Below are 21713 nucleotides of genomic sequence, written 5' to 3'. Positions count from 1 at the left end.
TTACGGCTATGATAGAAATGGCCAATTGCATGATCTAAGTCAAATAGATTATATTTTTGTAAAAATTAGTCATTTTAAGCATATGGCCATTTTAAACCTAATTAATTGGTTACTTAATGATAATTTGGCCTTAATTGGAGTGTTCAATTAATGGACATTTTTTAAATTTAGGCTATTTATGAAAAGGGGTATTCTTGGCCCCTCCATATATAAATATATATATATATATATATATATATATATGAATGTACACGAGTATACATGTATACACGTGTATATTATATATATGTCTGTATATAATGGGCCAATTTTTTCCTCTAAAATTCCGGCCGAGTCCAGCCCATTTGGACCAAACCCGACCCAACAACGCAACATACATATACCCAGACCACGTAAGGTGTCATTTGTATTATTTGCAAGGGTTTCAAGTGAAACCCTAGCCGCCTGAGGAACTCTCTCTCACTCTTTCGTCATCTTTACCGGAAGTGGCAAGAGCGATGATCCTACGACGGTCCTTCGACTCTGTCATGGCTGAGAATGGCAAGAGCATTTATTGTTCTACCTTCTCTCATCCAATTCCACCTTTCTCTCTCTTTTCTTTTTCTGCAAATATTTTAATGGATTTTGTCTCATTGAGACCCAAAAGTTGCGATTCTTATTGGTTTACAATGGTTCACATGGATTCAAGTGGAATCCTAGTGAAATTTTGTTTATCCCACACCGTTTTTTCACAACTAAGTTAGGATTTTGGGGTTCTATAAAAAGAACCCCATATTCCACAAGTTCGACAGGTTTTGACACACACATGTCACAGATTTCAAATTTTACACAAGTGTTTTTTTGAAATAGAGCAAAAAATAATTCCAATTTAATTAGGGTTTAGCTCTAAGCTGAAACCTTTAGTTAATTGGTATTTCTAGTTTAAAAATTTACTTTCTTTGGTATTTGTGGCTGAGTTTCAAGGTGTGAGGAGCAAGAGGATCTCCAACCCCATTCTTGACCAAGGCTGCCCTAAGAATGATAATTCTTCATCCTTTAAGTCATTTCTAGTCAATTGTGTATTTTCTAGTTATTTTCTTATTTGCTTATGTGTTTGTTTAATATTGATTAGCATGTTCGTATTTTGTCTATTTGGCAGTTTAGAATAGCTATTAGTTTTCTTTTGCTATTGTATGTGTCTTTATGCCTGTTTGTTAGCTTAGATATTATTTTGTTACAGTCAAGCATAGTTATTAGCTTATTGGCATGTATTGTGCAGTTTAGCCACTGTTTAGTCATGTTCCGACTGGATCAGGTTTAGTTATGTTTAGCCTAGTCTATCTTAATGTAGGATTATAGTTAGTTCAATTGCTTTAGCTGAAGTCTCAATTGTTTTTGATAAATTTAGATTGGTAGTTAGCTGTATCAAGTGGAGTCAAATCATAGGCCTTGCTCAGTTTGAAAAATGATGTCACTTGCATTCATTCATTATTTGTTAGATCAGTAGGATGCTTAGCCTGTTTTAGTTCAGTCTAGTTGATGTTCTAACTAAATATGCCATTAGCATGCCTATTTATTTTTGTCTAGTCTCTACATTGTCTTAACCTTGCATATAGGAATGTTTGTTGGTTCATTACTGTGATCAAAGGTTTTCATACTTAATCATGCTTAGGTGTGTGATTATGGATCTGCTTAACCTACTTATGCCTATCATGTATCTACTGTAACTAATTCCTGTCTGATACAAGCTTAAGTGGTTTGTTTTGATATTTGTTTAGACTAGTCCTTACATCCCTACCCCTTTACATGTTTTCTTAAGCTTAATTCCTACATGTTTTCCTTACTTATTTGAAAGCCCTGGTCATTATTGCTCCATGTAACATCTTTGATTTGGTTAAGGGCCTGACTATAATATCTAAATAATGGTTTTAACTGGGGTTATGTGTGAAGTGACAGTATTATACCATACCAGTAGCCATTGAAAATGAGCATGCCTGTAGCCTGTTAAATGACTTAAAAATTGGAAAAGGTTAAGGATTTATCTCATTTAGCTGGGTTTTAGGATCTTGAAACTATAAAAGGCCTATTTTCTACTAAGTATCAATATATTTAGAGAATTATTATGTGTGTAAACCGGTTGTATGCTATTACTATGTTGGGGAGCATTGAGTAAGTGCTAAGTATATTACATCATTAGTATAGTCATCAGGCTTAATATAGATTGAGAAGTGTTGCTCTTTTGTTGTATATTACTCTTCTGCTTCTATGCTTCCATGTCGACACGGTTTAAGTATACAGAGAACATATAGGATGTGTATAGTCTGTACATATATGGTGTATATGAGACAGTATATTAGATATACCGATAGGATATTGGCATGGTTTTGGGTTTAAGTATGTTGCGGATCGATGTTATTGGGCCTGCCCCTTTCCTTTTTATATTTGTTACTGAACTGGGCCTTGCTTTTGTGTTGTTTTATTTTGTGCCTATTTCTTTGATTCTCTTTCTGCCTAGATTTTTATTTCAGTTCTTTATTTTTGCTAAGTGTAGTAAATGCATTGATATGTCTATATGTATACATGTCTATCCATGATTTTGTTTCTACTTTAAGCTCTAGTTTGATTTACTAAGTCTAGGTACTTTCTAACCGCATCTTTCCTTTTCCCCTTCTTTTTTTGTATGGACAAACTCGAGCCATTTGGGCCATCTCCACGAACCAGTGTTGGGCCAAAGGCCCAACAGTCTCTTTCTATCGAGTCCGGATAAAGTGAAATGCATAGAAGGCCCAACCATGGCTGAAAATGGAAACTGGTGGGCTTCGGTATGCTCACTAGCCTAAACTTTACTCTTTATATATATATATATATATATATATATATATATATATATATGTGTGTGTGTGTGTGTGTGTGTGTGTGTGTGTGTGTGTGGAATTTGTATATGTTTTTAATATGTAAACCAAATGCTTGAAATTATTGAAACCCAAATGTGTAGAACTTAGGAATTTCGCGTAGAAGCTTAGGAATTACTCAAATGATTTTAAAAAAATCGACATGTTTAATTTGAAACAATGCATGAAATTGGTAAATAACTTTGTTGAAATATTTGAAAAATAAGCAGAAATGGTATTGCATACATATACGGAATATATGCATTTGTATAAGGACACAAAGATGGGAAAAAATGGGTTTGGGCCTTTTCCCCTTTAGAAATAAATAAGAAACTGATTTTGGATACTTGAGATTGATTTTAGTTCAAAAGGAAACTGATTTTCAAAAGAAAATGAATGAATTATTTTGAAAAATCAACTTCTATAACTAGAGGTTATTTGAAACCTTTATTGGGCTCAAGCCCAAACCTTAAGTCAAAAAAATAAGAGGAGATATACTTAAACTTTATTTTGTGGTGAAGGTTTAAAGTAGGGATATGGTTAACCTTAAAATGGGCTACGATGAAATAAAAATAAGTAAACCCCTTTTTATATATACTTACAAAACCTATGCTATTTTTCAAAGAAGATATACTCAATATTCCTAAAACATAAACTTGTAAGGATTAAAAATCATGACGTTGGACCAGGTTAGTAGAAATTCTACTTAAAAGAAATCTTAAGTGTGTTTCGGTCCGAAAATGAAAATGACTTTTGCCCTTATAAACATTTTGCAAAAGAAAACCAACTCATTTTCCTTAAATATTTTGTCAAAAGGAGTTATGATATGCATGATAGTTTTGCAAGAAAGAAAACATTTTAGCAAGTAATCACAGTTAATTACATTAAATCTAGCAGGTCAACCGTATTCTATGGATCCTTAATTCTAGGGTGCTTAAAACCTTACCTAGGGGATCACCAGAACCCTTACCTCGAACTCTTATTTGAAAAGGATTTTTCTTTTGTTTGATAAAATCCTTTTAACATGGCTTTCATAATTTTCCTTATAAATTAGGTGGAAACTCTAAAAATAACAACATCTGAATAGAATCCACAATCTCTTAGTAGATTTTATGCACCCCCATAAAAATTAACCGTAACATCACCTAATGAGAGAGTGTCCACAGAGAGGGCAGGGTGGTATGGCACAGTCGACCAGTTCATTAGCAGGGTCATCCTCGTCAATATATCCTTTTGGGAGGGGGGGAGGGGGGGATCATAGTCATCGGCAGGTAGAGATCGTGGTAGAGGTGGAGCACCTAGTTTAGGTAGTACCCAGAACCATATTTATGCTCTTACAGGTCGTCGGGACCTAGAGTTTAGCTTCCTGTTATGATAATGTCGAGTACTGGACAAAGAGTTTTAGGTATCATTTCCCAAAAGAAGCAGTCCTAGAGTGGAAAGGTAATGCAGCGACACCTAAAGGTAGGTTTATCTCAAGGCAAATAAGATGATTATTAAGGGTTGTATTTATCAGATTGTCCAAGTTAGAGATATAGAAGTAGAGCTCGACTCTACTGTCTGGTTCAGTGGTTAGTCAGTTCCCAAATGTATTTACAAGAAGTTCCAGGATCGAGAGAAATGAGGTAAGTTAGTGCATGCATGATGAATGTGTCAGAATGAACAAGGAAAAGAGATTGTTTATACTTGTAGACAGTTGATAAATCACGAAGCGGAGCACCTGATCCATAATCTAGAGTTAGTAGCGGCTATATGCGCGTGAGAGGTATAGTGACACTACTTAGAGTTTTTTTTTATATCTTTAAGTAGGAAAACAATGGAACTAGCGAATTGAGAAGATGACTCAAATCACTAAAGGGTTATGACGTCCCCATCTTGAATCATCTGGGCAAGCTAATGAGTAGTGACGTCCTCAGCTACAGATCTATGGGCAGCTTAGTGTATTGAGGAACCGAAAAGGGAAAATTAGCCAAAGAGGTGCATCAGCTAGCGAGTTTGGCAGTCCGATTATTTGACTCAGGATAACAAGTGATATTCAGAATACAGTAGTATCATCTCTAGTAGTAGAAAGAAAAGAATAATAGTATGAAAATCCTACTCCTTTGCAGATTAAAGAAGAGGTGCAATTTAACAAAGTGTTAGCCTTCGAGGTGACAAACTTGGGTCTTGAGATATAGAAGTCGATTATGTGTTTCAGGTATAGCAGGACTATGGCATCAGATTATGATAGGGGAGCATAGTCTCGTTATTATATTCATCAAGGTCGAAAAAGATGTACCATGACATCAAGAAACTAAATCTAGTGGATAGTGTTCAGATGATCGTTTTGATGTATAGCCTACTCAAGACGAATTATATGGTTGGTGTGATTAAAGGGATATAGAGCATAAGAGATACCAATCATTTAGTTAGATTCTATTGAGGTTTAGTATAATGGATACGTTTCAGAGTCTTGCAAATATATTCTAGATCATTACTTAAGGTAAATCATATCGACGACGTTAAGTAATCCTTATGGATCTATAGTTCTTAACTTTAAGGTGAAACGCGTGGGTGGCACTTGAATTATCATTATTAGGTTGTAAGATGTCTCTTAGGATGAATCTTATCGACCTAGACAGACATAATCTTTCTAGAGGGTAAGGCGAAGCTAGGAGGACTAGAGTACATGTTGGGACATACCAAATAAGGATCCTAGAATAGTACGTGCAAGCGTCCTCATGTGTGAAGGTTGGCAGGCCACGAAATGAGGATAAAGGGGTTATAGGTAAAGCCTAAATTGTCATCCCTTAGTATAGCCTTGAAGTATTACAAAAATGACTGGAGCAGGATCTAGCTTATAAGGTAAATGATGGCTTAAAATGTTTCTTTTGATATATGACAACCGTCTGAGGCCCTATATGTATATATAATATGTGAATGGCCCTGCGAGGCATGTGGATTGGATTCTGCTTGTTTGTAGGTTTTGGATAGTGCCCAATTATAGGGAGACTCTATTGAAATTTTCAAAAAATCTATAGGAATTAGTTTCTTCCCTAATATACCTCTACATTCGAGGATGAATGTTCCAAGAAGGGATGTTACATCCTGTGTTTCATGTGTTAGAAAGCGTGTAAGTTAATGACATAAATAGTGGATGATGAGGTTATCCCAAGTTTATAGGTACTTAGAATGATAGTACGGATATGTGGTAAGGATTAGAAGTTAAACGAATCAAATAAAATAAGTTTCATCAAGGTTTGACATTTATTTTGAATGAAATATGGTCCAAATATACCCCATATTTGCGCACTAGGAAATTGAACAGTCCAACATGAGAAAATTTATCCGAACTCGGAGGATTTGGTCATATTCAAGCATGCAAATTAAGAGTCAGTGTATAAAAGGATGAAGTCCCGAAATGATTTAAGACGAAAAAGTATTTCGACGATGATTGGGAATAATATGTTATGTGTGGCAAACGAGGCTATGGACTAATGCTATATTACATGATCATGATTAGGAGTATACGAAGTGTGTCCCAAAATAATTATTATTGAGGTGGACTGAGATTAAGATATTATTGAGGTGGACTGAGATTAAGAATTAATTATTATAAGTGTAATTAGTGGAGATAAAGGTAATCATTTATATTAAATGGATAAGCTCTATGGGAAACACCTTTACACGTGGGGTTATGACATGAAACAAAAATAGTGACTAATGTATAGATATATACATGGATGTGTTTGTGGCTGCCTTGGAATAATTTGCACATTCCATCAATTTGCACTTTTATGAATGGAATTAATGAAGTGGTCCCCACATTCCATCTAGGAGGAGTTACTATGAGATTAAGACAATCCTTTTGAAGAGTAATAGAGGCAGCAACGTTTTACACTTTGCTTTTACGAAAAAAAGGGACCAGCAATGTTTTAGACACTTTATTTTAGGAAAGAAGTGAGAAGAAACGTTGTTATGTTGTAGACGAATGAGAAGTTGGGCACCAACAAAGCAGCACTTTGCAGCAACGTGTATTTCATTTTAAGTGGAAAAATCCTTACTTATCCTACATTTGTCATACTTCAGTAAGAAGAGTAGAAGAGTTATGTTTACAAGTTATATAGTACAACCATTATATATTTACAAATATGACTAGCTTATTAGTCGGAGAGTTACGCCCGACTTAGTCGGAGAGATATGCCCGGCTTATTAGCTGGAGAGATATGCCTGATCTTATGGCTGGAGAGATACACTAAGCCCTATATGTGGCTGTCTAGCAAAGATTACTATATTATGTAAAGGATGAGTCAGAGCAGGTAAGTATACCTTAAGAGCTTTCTTGATTTCAGTTGATTTCGTTTATCAGTTTCAGTTGCCTTACATACTCGGCACACTATTTCGTACTGACATTCGTTATACTGGGGGCGTTGCATTTTATGCCTGTAGGTTTGGATAGACAGGAAGGGATTCCTTCCCAGTAGACAGTTCAGAGTATCAACTTGATTGGTAGGCTTCATCTCATCTGGAGTTACCAGGTCCAGAGTTGGTATTGTTTTTGTGTATATAGAGATGATGGGTAGGCTAGGGCCCTGTCCCGACCACAGTATAGTTCTGTTATATTTAGATGCTTGTAGACGAGCCCTGTATATTTGGTATGTCACTGTAGTGGCCTTGCCGGCCTTTGTATATGATTGTTTTGGGATTACTATTTGTAGACGTTGATGGCGGCCTCGTCGGCCTGCACTTTTATGTATACATGTTTTTGGGAGTGTTTACCCTTCAGATGATTCGGAATACGGCCTTGTCGGCCTAGATGGGTATTGTCTACTTGCAGGGAGTCCTTTTCGACCTAAGTTCAGGGTCACATCCAGAGTTTATAGTTATAGAGTGGTACGCTCAGGGTCAAGTAAGGCACTAGGTGCCGGCCACACTTCCCCAGGTTTGGGGTGTGACAATACATGTTTCATATAAGAAGGCTTAGAACTAGAATAGAAAAGGCAGAATCAATATTGTAACGAATGCGTTTAGTCGTAAGTCACAGGTGGCTTGATAATGAGCAAGCTCAAAAAGAAAAAGGGTTGACTAGAGGTTTTCACTAATTAGCAGGTTCGGAATCTGCTTGGCAGACTCAGATAATCAAGATATAATGGCTTGAAATATGGTAGAGTCATCTCTTATCGATAAGATGGAAAGGATGTTGACAAGAAGATTTCCATTTTAGGAAAAGTCAAAAGAGATATTCGGCAAGAGAAAACTACTGCTTTTGAGTCTATTGACCAAGGGATCTTAAAATTTTAGGGCCAATTGTGTATTAGGATAGAGGTCCATTATTCACGCTATTCTATTCATCTTGGTATCCCACAATGCCAAAGCATTACGTTGGTAGCCCGATATGAAGGAAACCATTGTAAGTTTCCTGGCTTAATATTCCAGTTGCTAACTGGACAAAATAGAACATCAGGAACCCAATGGATTAACACAGAATAAAGTAACCCAATATGGAAATGAGAAGTGATTGGCATAAGATTCATTACAGATATAGCAAGTTTGATTCCATATGAATGACTGTAAATAGTTTTACAAAAATCAGCTTACTTTTACTGGACAAGTTACCAAAGGTTATGTAAAACGGAAGGGTGTAGGAGGTAGATAGGGTACATAATGTTTCCACCTTGATTATGGCTAATACAGGTGCTCAATTACAGATAACGTTTGAAAGTCCATTCAAAGAAACTTCGGTACGTAAGATAATTCTAGCACAAGTGAAGCATACAATTCAGATGCTCAAATATATGTTACAAACTAAGATGCCAAATTTTACGGAAGGATGGGATAATCGATCACCGCCTATTCAATTCACGTACAATAATAATTATCATAGTGAGGTCCATGAGAATACATCTCAATTTGACAGAACAGTCCTAATGAAACATGTAACGAAAAGAAGCGTCGATATCTCACAAGATATTGAGAGGAGAATTGTTTGCACCTGATTTAGTGTATCAGGCTATAGAAAAGTCAATCGCGCTCAGGAGTTTTTGTACCGAGAAATGTCAAAAATTATCTTTAGATACGCAATGACGAGGCTTATGAATGGCTTAAGAAAATTTTGAGTCAATGATTAGGTCTTCTCAGAAATCTTGCCCATAAAGAACGTAACAAGATGGTAGGATAAGTTGACCAAGATATGTAACGCCATAAATAGGAGATTAGGCCAAACTACATGTGAGTCGGAGCTGCCCTTGGAATTAAAACATGTGCATTAGCATCCATGTTTCTATGTTGAAGGAAAGCATTGGAAATCCCCCTTAGCTAGTCCCGATAGATGATGCACAAGAAAGAGGTTCAAATAGCGATAATGAAGGAGAATGTGAAAGATGATTGATGTGCCACGTAATTTCGGCACATGTGACTCTTTTGGCGAAGAGTTTTACTTGTTTTCAAGCAAGTTCGTGTCGTTTTTATGTGGTTTTTATTGTATTTCAGGTATTAAGTTTTTTTATGGAAAAAGTTGGAGAAGTTTATGAAAATGCGGAAAGAAGTGGAGAAAATAACGAGTCACTGAAAAAGGCAGCTTGACGGAGCAATTAGACGGCCCGCAGAACTTTCTGCGGAATGTCAAATGTACGGTAGAACGGTCACAGTAAGAAGTTCACAGAAGATCCATCCTGCGGAACAATATTACGGACCGCGAAACATTTGACGGTCCGTTAAAGAGTAGCGTAGAATAGTACAGGAGACTGTTTGACGGTTGAAGGGCAGCAATTTGAGGGTCCGCATTATGGTTTTACGGTCCGCAGAATGAATCCGACGGGCAATTTTGTATTTTTACTTCTCACGACTTAGGCACTTATAAGTACTTGCTATAGGTTTCTTGTAAGAGACGATTCACTAGATTTTCAGTTTTATTTCCTCAGCACTAAATACTCATAGTTTTTGAAGGCTTTTGGGATTACAAACAAGTGCAATTAATTTCTCTTCAATTCCAAGCAATCATTCGTAAGCATTATGATCTCAATTATTGCTTATTTTTCTTCTTTGAGTAGCTAAATTTCCTTACTAGGGTTGTGAACCCAATGATGGGTGTTTTGTGATTGGGGATTGTGAGCGATATATACATAATGGATTGTTAGGGTTTATTTGTTCTTCATTTTCATCATATAGTTAGTGGTTGCAAACATTAGCTAATGCCATAAACTTGGGTTTATTTGGAAAAATAACTAGGGTTTGGTAAGAACACATAGCAAGAACTCAAGGCTTTAAACCTTGTTTAATAAATTAACTTAGGAATAAGTGGAATTTACTTGGCATAATTAACCGTTTTTCATGAATACTTTCTTATCTTTGGAAAAAGCATAGAAAGAAATAAACTTTTCTTATTGGGAAATAGTCTAGATTCACATAGAGGTTAAGTGCATCCATACAAACGATCCATTAGCAGTATATCGAGACCAATACCCACGATCATACACTTCATCTAAAGGGGACACAACCTTGGTTTCTTTTATCATAAATTACAATCCAAAGCAATTAGTTAGCTATTAGTCATAAACAACCCACTATTACAAACATCATCAGATTAAGACATTAGACCTAAATTAAGCATTCTACGAGTTTAGTAACCTTTTCACACCATATTCCCTGTGGGATTCGACCCCAACCTTGTTGGGTTACTATATTTGACATCGTCCGCTTTACGCTAATTAAAGGTGTAATTTCAACATATCAAATTTTGGCGTTGTTGCTGGGGAATACGATTTTGAAATTACTAAATAGTGTTTGCTTTGGTTGAAGTCTTTTGCTTTTTCCATCACACCTTGTTTGTTATTCCTTGTAAACCAGGTGAACATGAATCAGAATCAGCAAAACCAATGTGCTGGTAACCAGGGGAATCGATTGAATAATCAGGCGAATGAATCAGATGATGAGAATATTTTCGCTGATCTTGTTCCTGAGGAGGGCTATACATTTGCTTTTGTTCATCCTCGAGTTGGAGCTGCAAGCGTAAAAATTGACTCCTCTTTATACCAGTTGTTGAAGCTTTAGGGCTACTTTCGGAACTCTACCGACAATGACCCTCAACGTCATTTGCAGAATTATATGGATATGTGTGCTAATCACATCCAAAACAACGTTTCACAAGATGCTATTCGGCTGAAGCTATTCAAATATTCCTTAGCTGGAGATGCAAGAGCATTGTTAGAGAAGCTGCCCCGGAATTCTATTACTACATGGGCAGAGATTGTAGCAGTCTTCCTCAAGAAATGGTACCCTCCTAGCAAGAAGGCTGAGATTCGTGACAAGATCTATGAATTTAAGCAGCGATCGGGGGAACAATTATATGAATCTTGGAAGAGATTTAAGGAGTATTTGCAGAAAATTTCAAATCATGGTTTTTCGAGGAACATATTAATGGAGAAGTTCTATCGAGGGCTGGATCAAGTGACGCAATCAATTGCAAACAATGCAGCTCATGGTAGTTTTATGAATAAATCTTACCGATGAGTGACCAACATACTTGATAGGCTGACTACGCACAATTAGGCTTGGCACTCAAACAATCCTGATGTGGTGCCTTACGGTAGTGTTATAATCCGGAATATGGTAAAGGACAATCAAGATACCCACCATACATTGGCTGAGCTTGCAATGAATATTTCCTTGCTAACCAAGAAGTTTGATGAGACCTAGATTAAGAAGGTAAATGTTTGTAAGGATGAGTCAGGTATGCCGAAAGAGATGTACCTGACCCAAGAGTGTGCAGGTTGAAGACGCTAACTATGTGAACAATTCTCAAGGGTGTTATCAAAGACAGAACTACCAAGGTGGGTACCAGAATCAGAATCAATGGAGACCTCAGTAGGGTCAAGGTGCCTACAAAAACAACAACTCAAGAAACTACAATAATAATTATGGTGGTGCGAACCAAGGGAGCTTCAACAACAGCAACATTTTTGGGAACAAGAGTTTTAATCCTTATATACCACCGAAAGGGCAATCAGCAGAGCAAGGTAGTTCAAGGGTTGAAGTGATGCTTGAAAAGGTTTTGGAAAATGTCACGACCCGACTAGGGGCCATGACGGGTACCCGGGGTTATTCTTCGAGCACCGCACATTCTACTACTTATCATACTCGTTAAGCGTCCGTTCATCAAATTCATACTCAAATCATAGAAAACTCATTTTTCATTTGGAAACATAATTACCTTTATATACATAAGCCCTTCGGCTATCAAAATAATACACACATACATATATACATATATATACACTTATCAAAATCGTGAGACAATACTACCCACACATACGTATCTACAAGCCTCTACTAGAATACTAGACATATGGACGGGACAGGACCCCGCTGTGCCCAAAATATACATGTACATCAAATAGTAACTTAATGGCACCTCCAGAATAATGGAGTGCTTTCAACACTCTGCTTATCGACTTCTACAAATCTGGGTCTCCTCCCTGCTTACCTGTGGGCATGAACGCAGCGTCAAAAAAAAAAAAAAACGGACGTCAGTACGAATATTGTACTGAGTATGTAAGGCATGAATGAGATGAACATAATAGAGAATCATAAGACATAAGATGAAGACATAACCTGCGTAACTTTTAAGGGAGGATACCTTTCATGCCTATATCATATATTATCACGGTATATGTATCATCATAGCTCATGCATCGTCATATCATATATATATATATATATATATATATATATCATAACACCACATCTGCTCATACATATTAAACGTTATCCGTATACGGCCACGTAGTGGCTTGACAATATCACATACATATTTTCCTTTGCTTTTCCTACATATATCATATTCATGTCTATATCATGTACATATCCATATCATACACATAGTCATATCATATACATATTTATATCATATACATACCTGGCCAACCAAGGCTTCAGGATTACACATACCTGGCCAACCAAGGCTTCAGGGTTATACATACCTGGCCCTACCAAGGCTTCCGGGTTATACATACCTGTCCCTACCAAGGCTTCAGGGTTATACATACCTGGCCCTACCAAGGCTTCAGGGTTATACTTACCCAACTGCAGAGGTGCGCGCGCGTTACATAAATATATATATATATATATACACACACATATACATTTTACCCGGCCATATAAGCTCGAGGTTTCATAATAGCCATGCATAGGCACACATATATACATAAAAGCCCATAAATATCTTTAGTGTCATCACTATTATCATCGTCATCATTATCATCATCACTATCAACATCGTCATTATCATCATCACATATATCTCATAATCTTATCATAACTTCTCATAAAGCATACGTTTGGATTTAAAGACATTCTATGAAAATCGCATCATATTCGTAGCATGAACTTCGTAATAATATCGCATAATAGACTTTATAATCTCTAACTTAGGCTCATCATTACCATCATCGTATCTATAGCATATCTCTTACCTTTATCTCATTTGAAATCCTCTATGGACATAGACTCGTAACTTTTCGGAACATTGGTCATAGGACATGTATTAGAGCTTATAGATAGTCTATAACAATGTCGGGGTGACATAAGGTCGAGAGCCCCCGATTCCATTATGGAACATTCATAAGTATTATGCCTCACCTTGAAGGGATAAGCACATAAGGTTAGTGTAGACAATGAACAATATCAATGGATCATAGCCTTGTAGAACCATAATATTATAGGCCTTAGAATCCTTAGACTTAGACTCATCATCATCATTACCGCATTCGTAACATACCTCTTATCTTATCCCATATGGCTATTCATGAACATAGACTCTTAGTTCTCCGGAAGCTAGGAAAGTCATGGAGAGGTAAGGAAAATACTATCATAGGAATCATATAAGGATCATTAGCTTCGTAGGAATATCATATCATGAGCTTTATGACTTCTAGACTTAGATTTATCATCGGTATCGTCACGTTCGTAACATATCTCTTTTCTTTATCTCGTATGAAGTTCTTTATACTCGTAGATTCATAGTTCCCAATATGTAGGAAAATCATAGAGAGTAGGAGGATTCATACCATAAGATTCATCCCTTAGAAAGAAAGGAATTGCCTTACATACCTCTTTCATTTAACAATTTCCATCGCTTGGTTGTTCTCTTTCAATGCTCACGTTTCTACCTTCAAGAGAATTCGCATTCACATTAGCTAATCGATTACATGAACATTCTTACTAAAGCTAGAGAAAATTGGGCAGCATTTCCTTTGTTTATAAAACTTTTCCCATATTGTATATCAACTCCCAAACATTCATAATAATGTTCACAATATCATAACCAACAATCTTCATTCATCTACATTACCCTCGTTTCAGAATTCCACTTCAATTCATCCATAATCATGGTCATAGTATACTAGTGCGTTTTCTCACATATAATGCTTATCCCATGTCCTTAATATCATTTATAACATAACCATATCACAACACATCAGTAATCGTGACTTAATTCAAGTTATCACTCAAAATGACACTATTCACACTTTCATGACCCATTTCTTATATCCTTCTACAATCCAAGTGTTTCAACTTTCAAATACCTTAAACAACATGTAAATACCATAAAACTTACCTTAGATGGTGTACAAATGAACATTGAGTGCAAACACTTCACTTGAGCAAAACCCTAGTTTCACCTTCACTTGGATTCTTTGTCTTGGATGAACTTTAATGAATTTCTTACACTTGATTTCCTTGGTTTGATGTAGTTGATCACTAATATCCCTTGAATTCTTGTTGGAAAAGTGTAGAGAGATGTTTTAGAGAGAAGGGGTGTGAAGGAAAAACGAAATGAAATGAAAATTGAACCCTTATTAAATACACAATTCTGTCCCCACATATTTATATGGACACACATACGGTCCGTATGTGTGACCGTATAAATGGTTCCAGTGGAGTCTCTTCTCTGGACAGGTTAGACGGCCATACCTATGGTCCGTATCTTTTGTACGGTCCGTATAATAGACCATACAATCCACAGTTTTTCGAAAATCATTTTCGTCGACTCGTTTGATCTCCAATCCTTATGGAACCTTCTTCACACTTGTTTATCACTTCATTAACAATCCAGGGGACATTATAACTCTTCTCCAAAGCATCATTAATTCATCGTTGATTCGTTATTCGTAAATCCTTTCCGATACCTCTCGTATGTCTTGCCTCCTCTTGGCAGCTTTCTTCTCTTACTTCGAATGTCTTTAAAATCTCATTTAGAATCATCGAATGTTATTTCTTACTTATCAAAACATCGCATACGTTGTACCCTTCGTCATTCTATTCACTGTGCATGAATGGAAAAATTTTCCGAGGTGTAACAGCAAATCAATCAAAGTCTGAGAGAACATTATTTGGGCTAACTGAGACAGTGGGATCCCATACAGCAGCTATTCAGAAGCTTGAGTCACAGATGCATGATCTTTCTAGAGAGCAGCACCCTTCTAAAAGGAGGACTTCCTAGTGACACTATTCCAAATCCGAAGAATGGGGGGAGGGGTGGGGGGTGAGGGGTGAGAGGTGTAGATCGGGTGTTTTCCATTAGTAATCGGAGTGGTAAAATACTCCAAGGTGCTAAAAAGAAGGTTGTTGAGCTCGAGCTGATTGATGAAGAGGAAGAGGTGCAGTCTAAAGCACCAATTATTGTTGATGAGAATCGTACTGATGAGAAGGTTGCTGATATTCCAGAGATTTTGAAGGAAGCTGATGACAAGACCAAGCAAACTGTGAAAGGGGCTCTCCGCCCTTTGACGCAACATTTCAAATCTAAACCGCCCTTTCCTCAGAGGTTGGTGAAAAAGAAGAAAGATGCTAAGTTCGAATTTTTTTATGATCAACTAAAGCAGTTGTCTCTGAATTTTCCCTTCTTGGAAGCTGTCAAGGAGATGCCCGATTTTGCTAAATATTTGAAGGACCTACTGACCAAGAAGAAAATGGTGCAACATAAAACTGTGACTTACACTGTGAGTTCCATCATTTCAACAACTACTGCCCAGAAGAAGAACGATCCTGGGGCGTTCACCATTCATTATTCTATTGGGCACCATGACTTTGCTAGTGCTTTGTGTGATAATGGGGCGAGTATTAATTTGATACCACTTACTATATAAGCAATCAGGTTTGGGGATGCCAAGGCCGACTACTATGAGGTTACAGATGGCTGATAGATCTATTAAGAAGCCTGTTGGCATAGTTGATGATGTTCTTATGCGGGTTGGTAAATTTATGTTGCCCACAGATTTTGTGATTCTTGACTGTGCTATTGATCGGGACATTCCTATTATTCTGGGGAGACCTTTCCTTGCTATGGGGAGAGCTCTGATGGATTCGGAAAAGAATGAAATCAAGTTCCAAGTCAACGATGAGTAAGTTACTTTTCAGGGAAGTAAGGGGATGGAGTTACCAAGTGCTTACGAGAGTATTTCGGTGATAGATTCTTTTGATGTTGGTGATGAAGCGGTGGAGTTCAAGATGGAAGAAGAAAATTTGGGTGAAGCTCAAGCTGGTATTCTTGTAAACTTTGATGCTGAAGACATGGAGGGGTATGTGGAGATGGTTAGTTCGGTTGTTGGGTTGGGTTCATATTCTTACCACCCAAAGAAGCTGAATCTTGATCTGGAAAATAGAACAACTCCTCCAGTAAAGCCTTCGATCATTGAACTACCGAAGTTGGAGCTTAAGCAACTCCCATCATATTTGAAGGACGAGTCCCTTGGTCCGAACAATAAATTGCCAGTGAGTGTTTCAGCCTTACTGACTGAGGAGCAGATTGTGTGACTTTTGGAAGTATTGCGTGAATATAGGCGTGCCATTGGTTGGACCATAGCAGACATTCGGAGAATTCCTTCTGGGATCTGTGAACATAAAATCTAGTTGGAGGAGGATAGCAAGCCGAGTGTGGAGAATCAAAGGAGACTGAATGAGAATATGCAAGAAGTCATCAAGAAAGAGATTATCAAATGGTTAGATGCTGGAGTGGTTTACCCGATTGCTGACAGTAAATGGGTAAGCCTAGTCCAATGTGTTCCGAAAAAAGGCGGCATCACAGTGGTGCCTAATGCAAATAATGAGCTGATTCTGATGAGGACTATAACCGGATGGAGAGTTTGCTTGGATTATCGAAAGCTCAACACTGCCACTTGCAAGGATCACTTCCATATGCCTTTTATTGATCAAATGCTTGATCGGCTAGCGGGGCATTCTTATTATTGCTTCCTTGATGGTTATTCGGGCTACAATCCGATCAATATCGCCCTAAAGGATCAGGAGAAGACGACTTTTACTTGTCCGTATGGGACATTTTCTTTCAGCAGAATGCCTTTTGGTCTTTACAACGCACCGACAACATTTCAGCGGTGTATGATGTTGAAATTCTCTGATATGGTGGAAGAATTTCTTGAGGTATTTATGGATGACTTCTCGGTTGTTGGTGATTCTTTTGATGACTGTCTTAGCTATCTGGGTCAAGTACTTAAACGCTGTGAGGAGACTAATCTAGTGCTGAATTGGGAGAAGTACCACTTCATGGTGAAGGAGAGGATCGTCCTCGGGCATAAAATCTCTGAAAAAGGGATTGAGGTCGATCAAGAAAAGATTGATGTGATTTTTAAACTTCCTCCGCCTATCTCAGTTAAGGGTGTCCGGAGCTTTTTAGGACACGCTGGTTTCTATAGGCGTTTCATCAAAGATTTCTCTAAAATTGCTAATCCGATGTGCAAGCTTCTTGAAAAAGAGGCTAAGTTTGAACTTGATGAGAAGTACCGTAAGGTATACGATGAATTGAAGCAGTAGTTGACCACAACGCCTATTATTGTTTCTCCTGACTGGTCTCTGCCGTTCGAATTGATATGATGCAAGTGGTTTTGCTATCGGTGCTGTGCTTGGCTGGAGACATAATAAAATCATGCATCTGATCTATTATGCAAGCAGAACATTGAATGCTGCTTAGATGAATTACACAATGATGGAGCAAGAGATACTTGCAATAGTTTTTGCTTTTGAGAAGTTTCGGGCCTATCTGTTTTGGTCCAAGGTCATGGCATACACTGATCATGCTGCATTAAGATACCTGATGGCGAAGAAAGAAGCAAAGCCGCGATTGATCCGATGCGTGCTATTGCTGCAAGAGTTTGACTTTGTGGTGAAAGACCGCAAGGGAACTGAGAATCAAGTTGCTGACCATCTCTCTCGGCTTGAATAAGCCGGGAGACCTTCTCATGAACTAGATATAGATGATGCGTTTCCAGATTAGAGGGTGTTGGCTGTGTCAATGGAGGTAGCAGCGTGGTACGCCGACGTTGCCAATTATTTAGTGACAGGCATAGTTCCAAAAGAGATCAAAGCATACCAAAAGAAGAAGTTTTTGTGGGATTCTCGTCAATACTATTGGGATGAGCCTTTCTTTTTCAGAACATGCGCTGACAACATCATTCGGCGTTGTGTTCCCGAAAGTGAAGTGATGGCGATTCTAAAGGCATGCCATGACTCTCCTGTTGGGGGTCATCATAGTGGTAACCGGACTGCTGCTAAGGTTCTTGAATGCGGTTATTATTGGCCGACTATCTTTCATGATGAAAATCTATTGGTGCGGTCTTGTGATCAATGTCAGAGGCAAGGGATTATAGGCAGAAGGCAATAGATGCCTATGAATTTTGTGATGGAGGTAGTGGTGTTCGATGTCTGGGGGATTGACTTTATCGGGCCCTTCGTGAGTTCTAGAGGCATGAAGTATATCTCGCTATGGACTATGTGTCGAAATGGGTAGAAGCGGTGGCTTTACTTAACAATGTGGCCAAGAGTGTTATTGGGTTCCTTAAGAAGAACATATTTACTCAATTTGGTACTCCGAGGGCTATAATCAGTGATGGTGGTTCCCACTTTTGCAATAGAGCCTTCGCGGGATTGATGGAGAAGTATGGCGTAAAACATAGGGTGGTAACACCCTATCATCCTCAGACAAGTGGGAAAGTTGAAGTCTCCAATCGGGAGATCAAGAGTATTTTAGCTAAAACAGTGAATGCGAATAGAACTGACTGGGCCCATAAGCTTGATGATGCTCTATGGGCTTACCAGACCGCTTTTAAGACCCCGATTGGGACTTCACCCTTCAAGCTCATTTTTGGCAAAGCTTGTCACCTGTTGGTTGAACTTGAACATAAGGCTATGTGGGCCTTGAAGAAATTGAACATGGATTGGGAATAGACGACTAAACTCAGGTTGTTTCAACTCAATGAGATGGATGAATTCCGGTACCAGGCATATGAAAGTGCAACACTTTATAAAGAGAGAATGAAGCAATATCATGACAAGAAGATCCCGAAGCGATAATTCTACAAGGGTGATCATGTCCTGCTATTTAACTCTCGATTGAAATTGCTACCGGGCAAGCTTAAGTCAAGGTGGTTCGGTCCTTTCGAGGTGGTAAGTGTTTCACCCCATGGGACGCTTGAACTGAAGTCCGAAGATGGAACTCAGACATTTAAGGTGAATGGGCAGAGGGTGAATTGTTGACCGTTACCGATTGAAGCAGCTTGGGACGAAGGCCTACTCAACGAGTCCTGACCAAGAGTAAATTGGTAACACAATCGTGTTGCGACGTAAAATTAAGCGCTTCTTGGGAGACAACCCATGTGTAATTTTTCTATTTTTGAAATTTTTGTAATGTAGGTAGGATGTGTATAGGGTAACATTTTTTTTGGTGCAGGATATGAACAAGTTGGAAGAAAAAGTTGCAAAAACACCGATGGAAATTCTACGCCAGTTTTTACGGTTCGTCAAAAATTTTACGGATCATAAAAGGAAGCGTAGAATAAAGGTGACAAACATCACCCACTATTCTATTATACAGTAAGTTATACGGACCGTCAAAATTTTGACGGACCATGAAATGGAACATCTATTGGCATAAGAGAAACCAACTTATTGTGACGCGCTTACGTCAAGATTTGACGATCGTAAAATTTTATACGGTCCGTCAAACGAAGCATAAACATTTCACAATATAATGGTTGCTAGTTCATCATTCCAAGTAAGTACCTTGGCCGTAGAAGGGGCCGCAGAACTTTCTGCGGTCCGTGTAAAATTTTGCGGTCGTTTTTTTTATTTTCGTAGTATAGGTATTCCAAAGGCGGCTGGGTAAGATCAAAAACAAAGAAACCGTTCCATTTTAAAATCCTCCACCTTCCCTTTCCCACTCAAACACAAATCCCTAAACTCTCATTCACTCCTTGAAATCACATCCCGCTAACCCTCATTACTCCCTTCCATACATAATTCCTCCCTTCCCCACCAAAAAACAAACCCCAACTATCTCAAATAAAAAAAAAAGTTTTTTTTTTATTGTTTTGTCACAACCCAACCGGAGGGCCGCGACGGGTACTCGGTGCTAGCCCGCCCGGGCAACCCTTATCATACATTCCTATTCATCAATCATGCTAGTCCCATTGGAGAACAATACCTCTATATCATCATTGACATCTATGCCATATCAATGTACATAAGCCGACAAGGCTGACAAAATGATATACAAAATATAGGCCGACAAGGCCAAACACATCTAACCACATGCACATGTCCACGAGCCTCTAAGGAGAGTATGTCATATCATATAGGCGGGACAGGACCCCGCTATGCCCATAATTATGTATACAACAGAATCAATACCAAAAGCTATAGTTCCGAATGAAATGGAGCTCCGCTATGTAGTCCTTGAGAATGTAACTATGGATCAAGTATGCCTCCCTGGGCACCTGCGGGTATGACGCAGCGTCCACAAATAAAATGACGTCAGTACGAAGAATGTACTGAGTATGAAAAGCATGATCAATATCCATATGGAAAACATAATAAGCAACATGAGAAATAGCATAAGATGGGAGATAGTAGCATCGTCGTCATAAGCACTTACTTGCGTGTCATAGGGACTTTCATTTCTATTGTGAGGTCGTGTACATACATCCGTATCCGTGTCTGTATTCATATCCGTACCCATTTACATTTCGTATCCATAATCATGTTCATATACATATTCTTATTCATATTCGTATTCATACCCATATCTATATCATATACATATCCATAGCATATACATAACATTTACATAGCATGCCCGACCACGAAGGTTCGGTGTTTCATACATACTTGGCCAACAAAGGCTCAAGGTTACACATACCTAGCCCTACCAAGGCTTCAGGGTTATTCGTACCATCTGCACAGGTGTGCGCGCGTTACATAATTATATACATATTCTACCCGGCCTTATAAGCTCCGGCGTTCCATAATAGTCATACATAGTTACATATACATAATAACTCTTAAGCATCTATACTATCAACATCACTATCATCATCGTCAACGTTATTGTCATCGCTATTATCGTGGTTATCATTATCGTCGTACATTACATCTACCCTTATAGGATTATTCGTTACATGAAGAACTTAGTACAATTGTAACATTTCGAGAATCATAAGCTTAGTAGCTTTTGAAGATAGAGTCATTTGGAGGATATCTTAGGCTTACAAAAGATTTAGATAATTGGCCAAAGAACTATGCCTTATGAAAGAAGGTTTATCCTTACATACCTTTCCGTCCAACTATTTACCACTTGCACGTTCTCCTTCAACGCTTGCGTTTCTACCTTCATTAAAGTCATACTATCATTAGAAATCGACAGCTAGCATACATGACGAAAGCTAGAGAAAATTGGACAGCATCTCCTTTATTTATACGACATTCCTCCATATCGTATATCAACTCCCAAACATCAATAATACATTCACAATATCATAACAATAATCTTTATTCATCCACATTGTCTATACTTCTCAA

General features: G+C 38.0%; 1 protein-coding gene across 4 annotated transcripts; it reads left to right on the top strand.

Annotated features, from left to right (window-relative positions):
• The first annotated feature begins 424 nt into the window (after window positions 1-424).
• Window positions 425-12453, top strand: LOC132622140 (uncharacterized). Of its 4 annotated transcripts, XM_060336685.1 has the most exons (3): window positions 425-2801; window positions 10695-10856; window positions 10947-12453. In XM_060336685.1, the coding sequence occupies exons 1-3, from the start codon at window positions 2772-2774 to the stop codon at window positions 11355-11357; spliced, it is 603 nt and encodes a 200-aa protein (XP_060192668.1). In that variant the 5' UTR covers window positions 425-2771; the 3' UTR covers window positions 11358-12453. The 4 variants fall into 4 exon arrangements, 1 of the variants encoding a protein (XP_060192668.1); XR_009575823.1 differs by lacking the exons at window positions 10695-10856; window positions 10947-12453 and adding an exon at window positions 9339-9858; XR_009575824.1 differs by lacking the exons at window positions 10695-10856; window positions 10947-12453 and adding an exon at window positions 7299-9858.
• The last annotated feature ends 9260 nt before the right edge of the window (window positions 12454-21713 follow it).

The sequence above is a fragment of the Lycium barbarum genome, chromosome 12 (assembly GCF_019175385.1).
Source record: "Lycium barbarum isolate Lr01 chromosome 12, ASM1917538v2, whole genome shotgun sequence".
Classification (NCBI taxonomy): Eukaryota; Viridiplantae; Streptophyta; class Magnoliopsida; order Solanales; family Solanaceae; genus Lycium; species Lycium barbarum.
The sequence above is the reverse complement of the archived record's forward strand: the minus strand, read 5'-3'. Positions and strand labels throughout refer to the sequence as shown.

What these genes read in the sequence shown, in the direction of transcription:
- LOC132622140 (XM_060336685.1), top strand. Translation starts at nt 2,772, where the DNA reads ATGGCTGAAAATGGAAACTGGTGGGCTTCG. An exon ending in ATGGAAACTGGTGGGCTTCG is followed by an intron (nt 2,802 to 10,694) that starts GTATGCTCACTA and finishes CTTGTAAACCAG; the next exon opens with GTGAACATGAATCAGAATCA. An exon ending in CTCGAGTTGGAGCTGCAAGC is followed by an intron (nt 10,857 to 10,946) that starts GTAAAAATTGAC and finishes CGTCATTTGCAG; the next exon opens with AATTATATGGATATGTGTGC.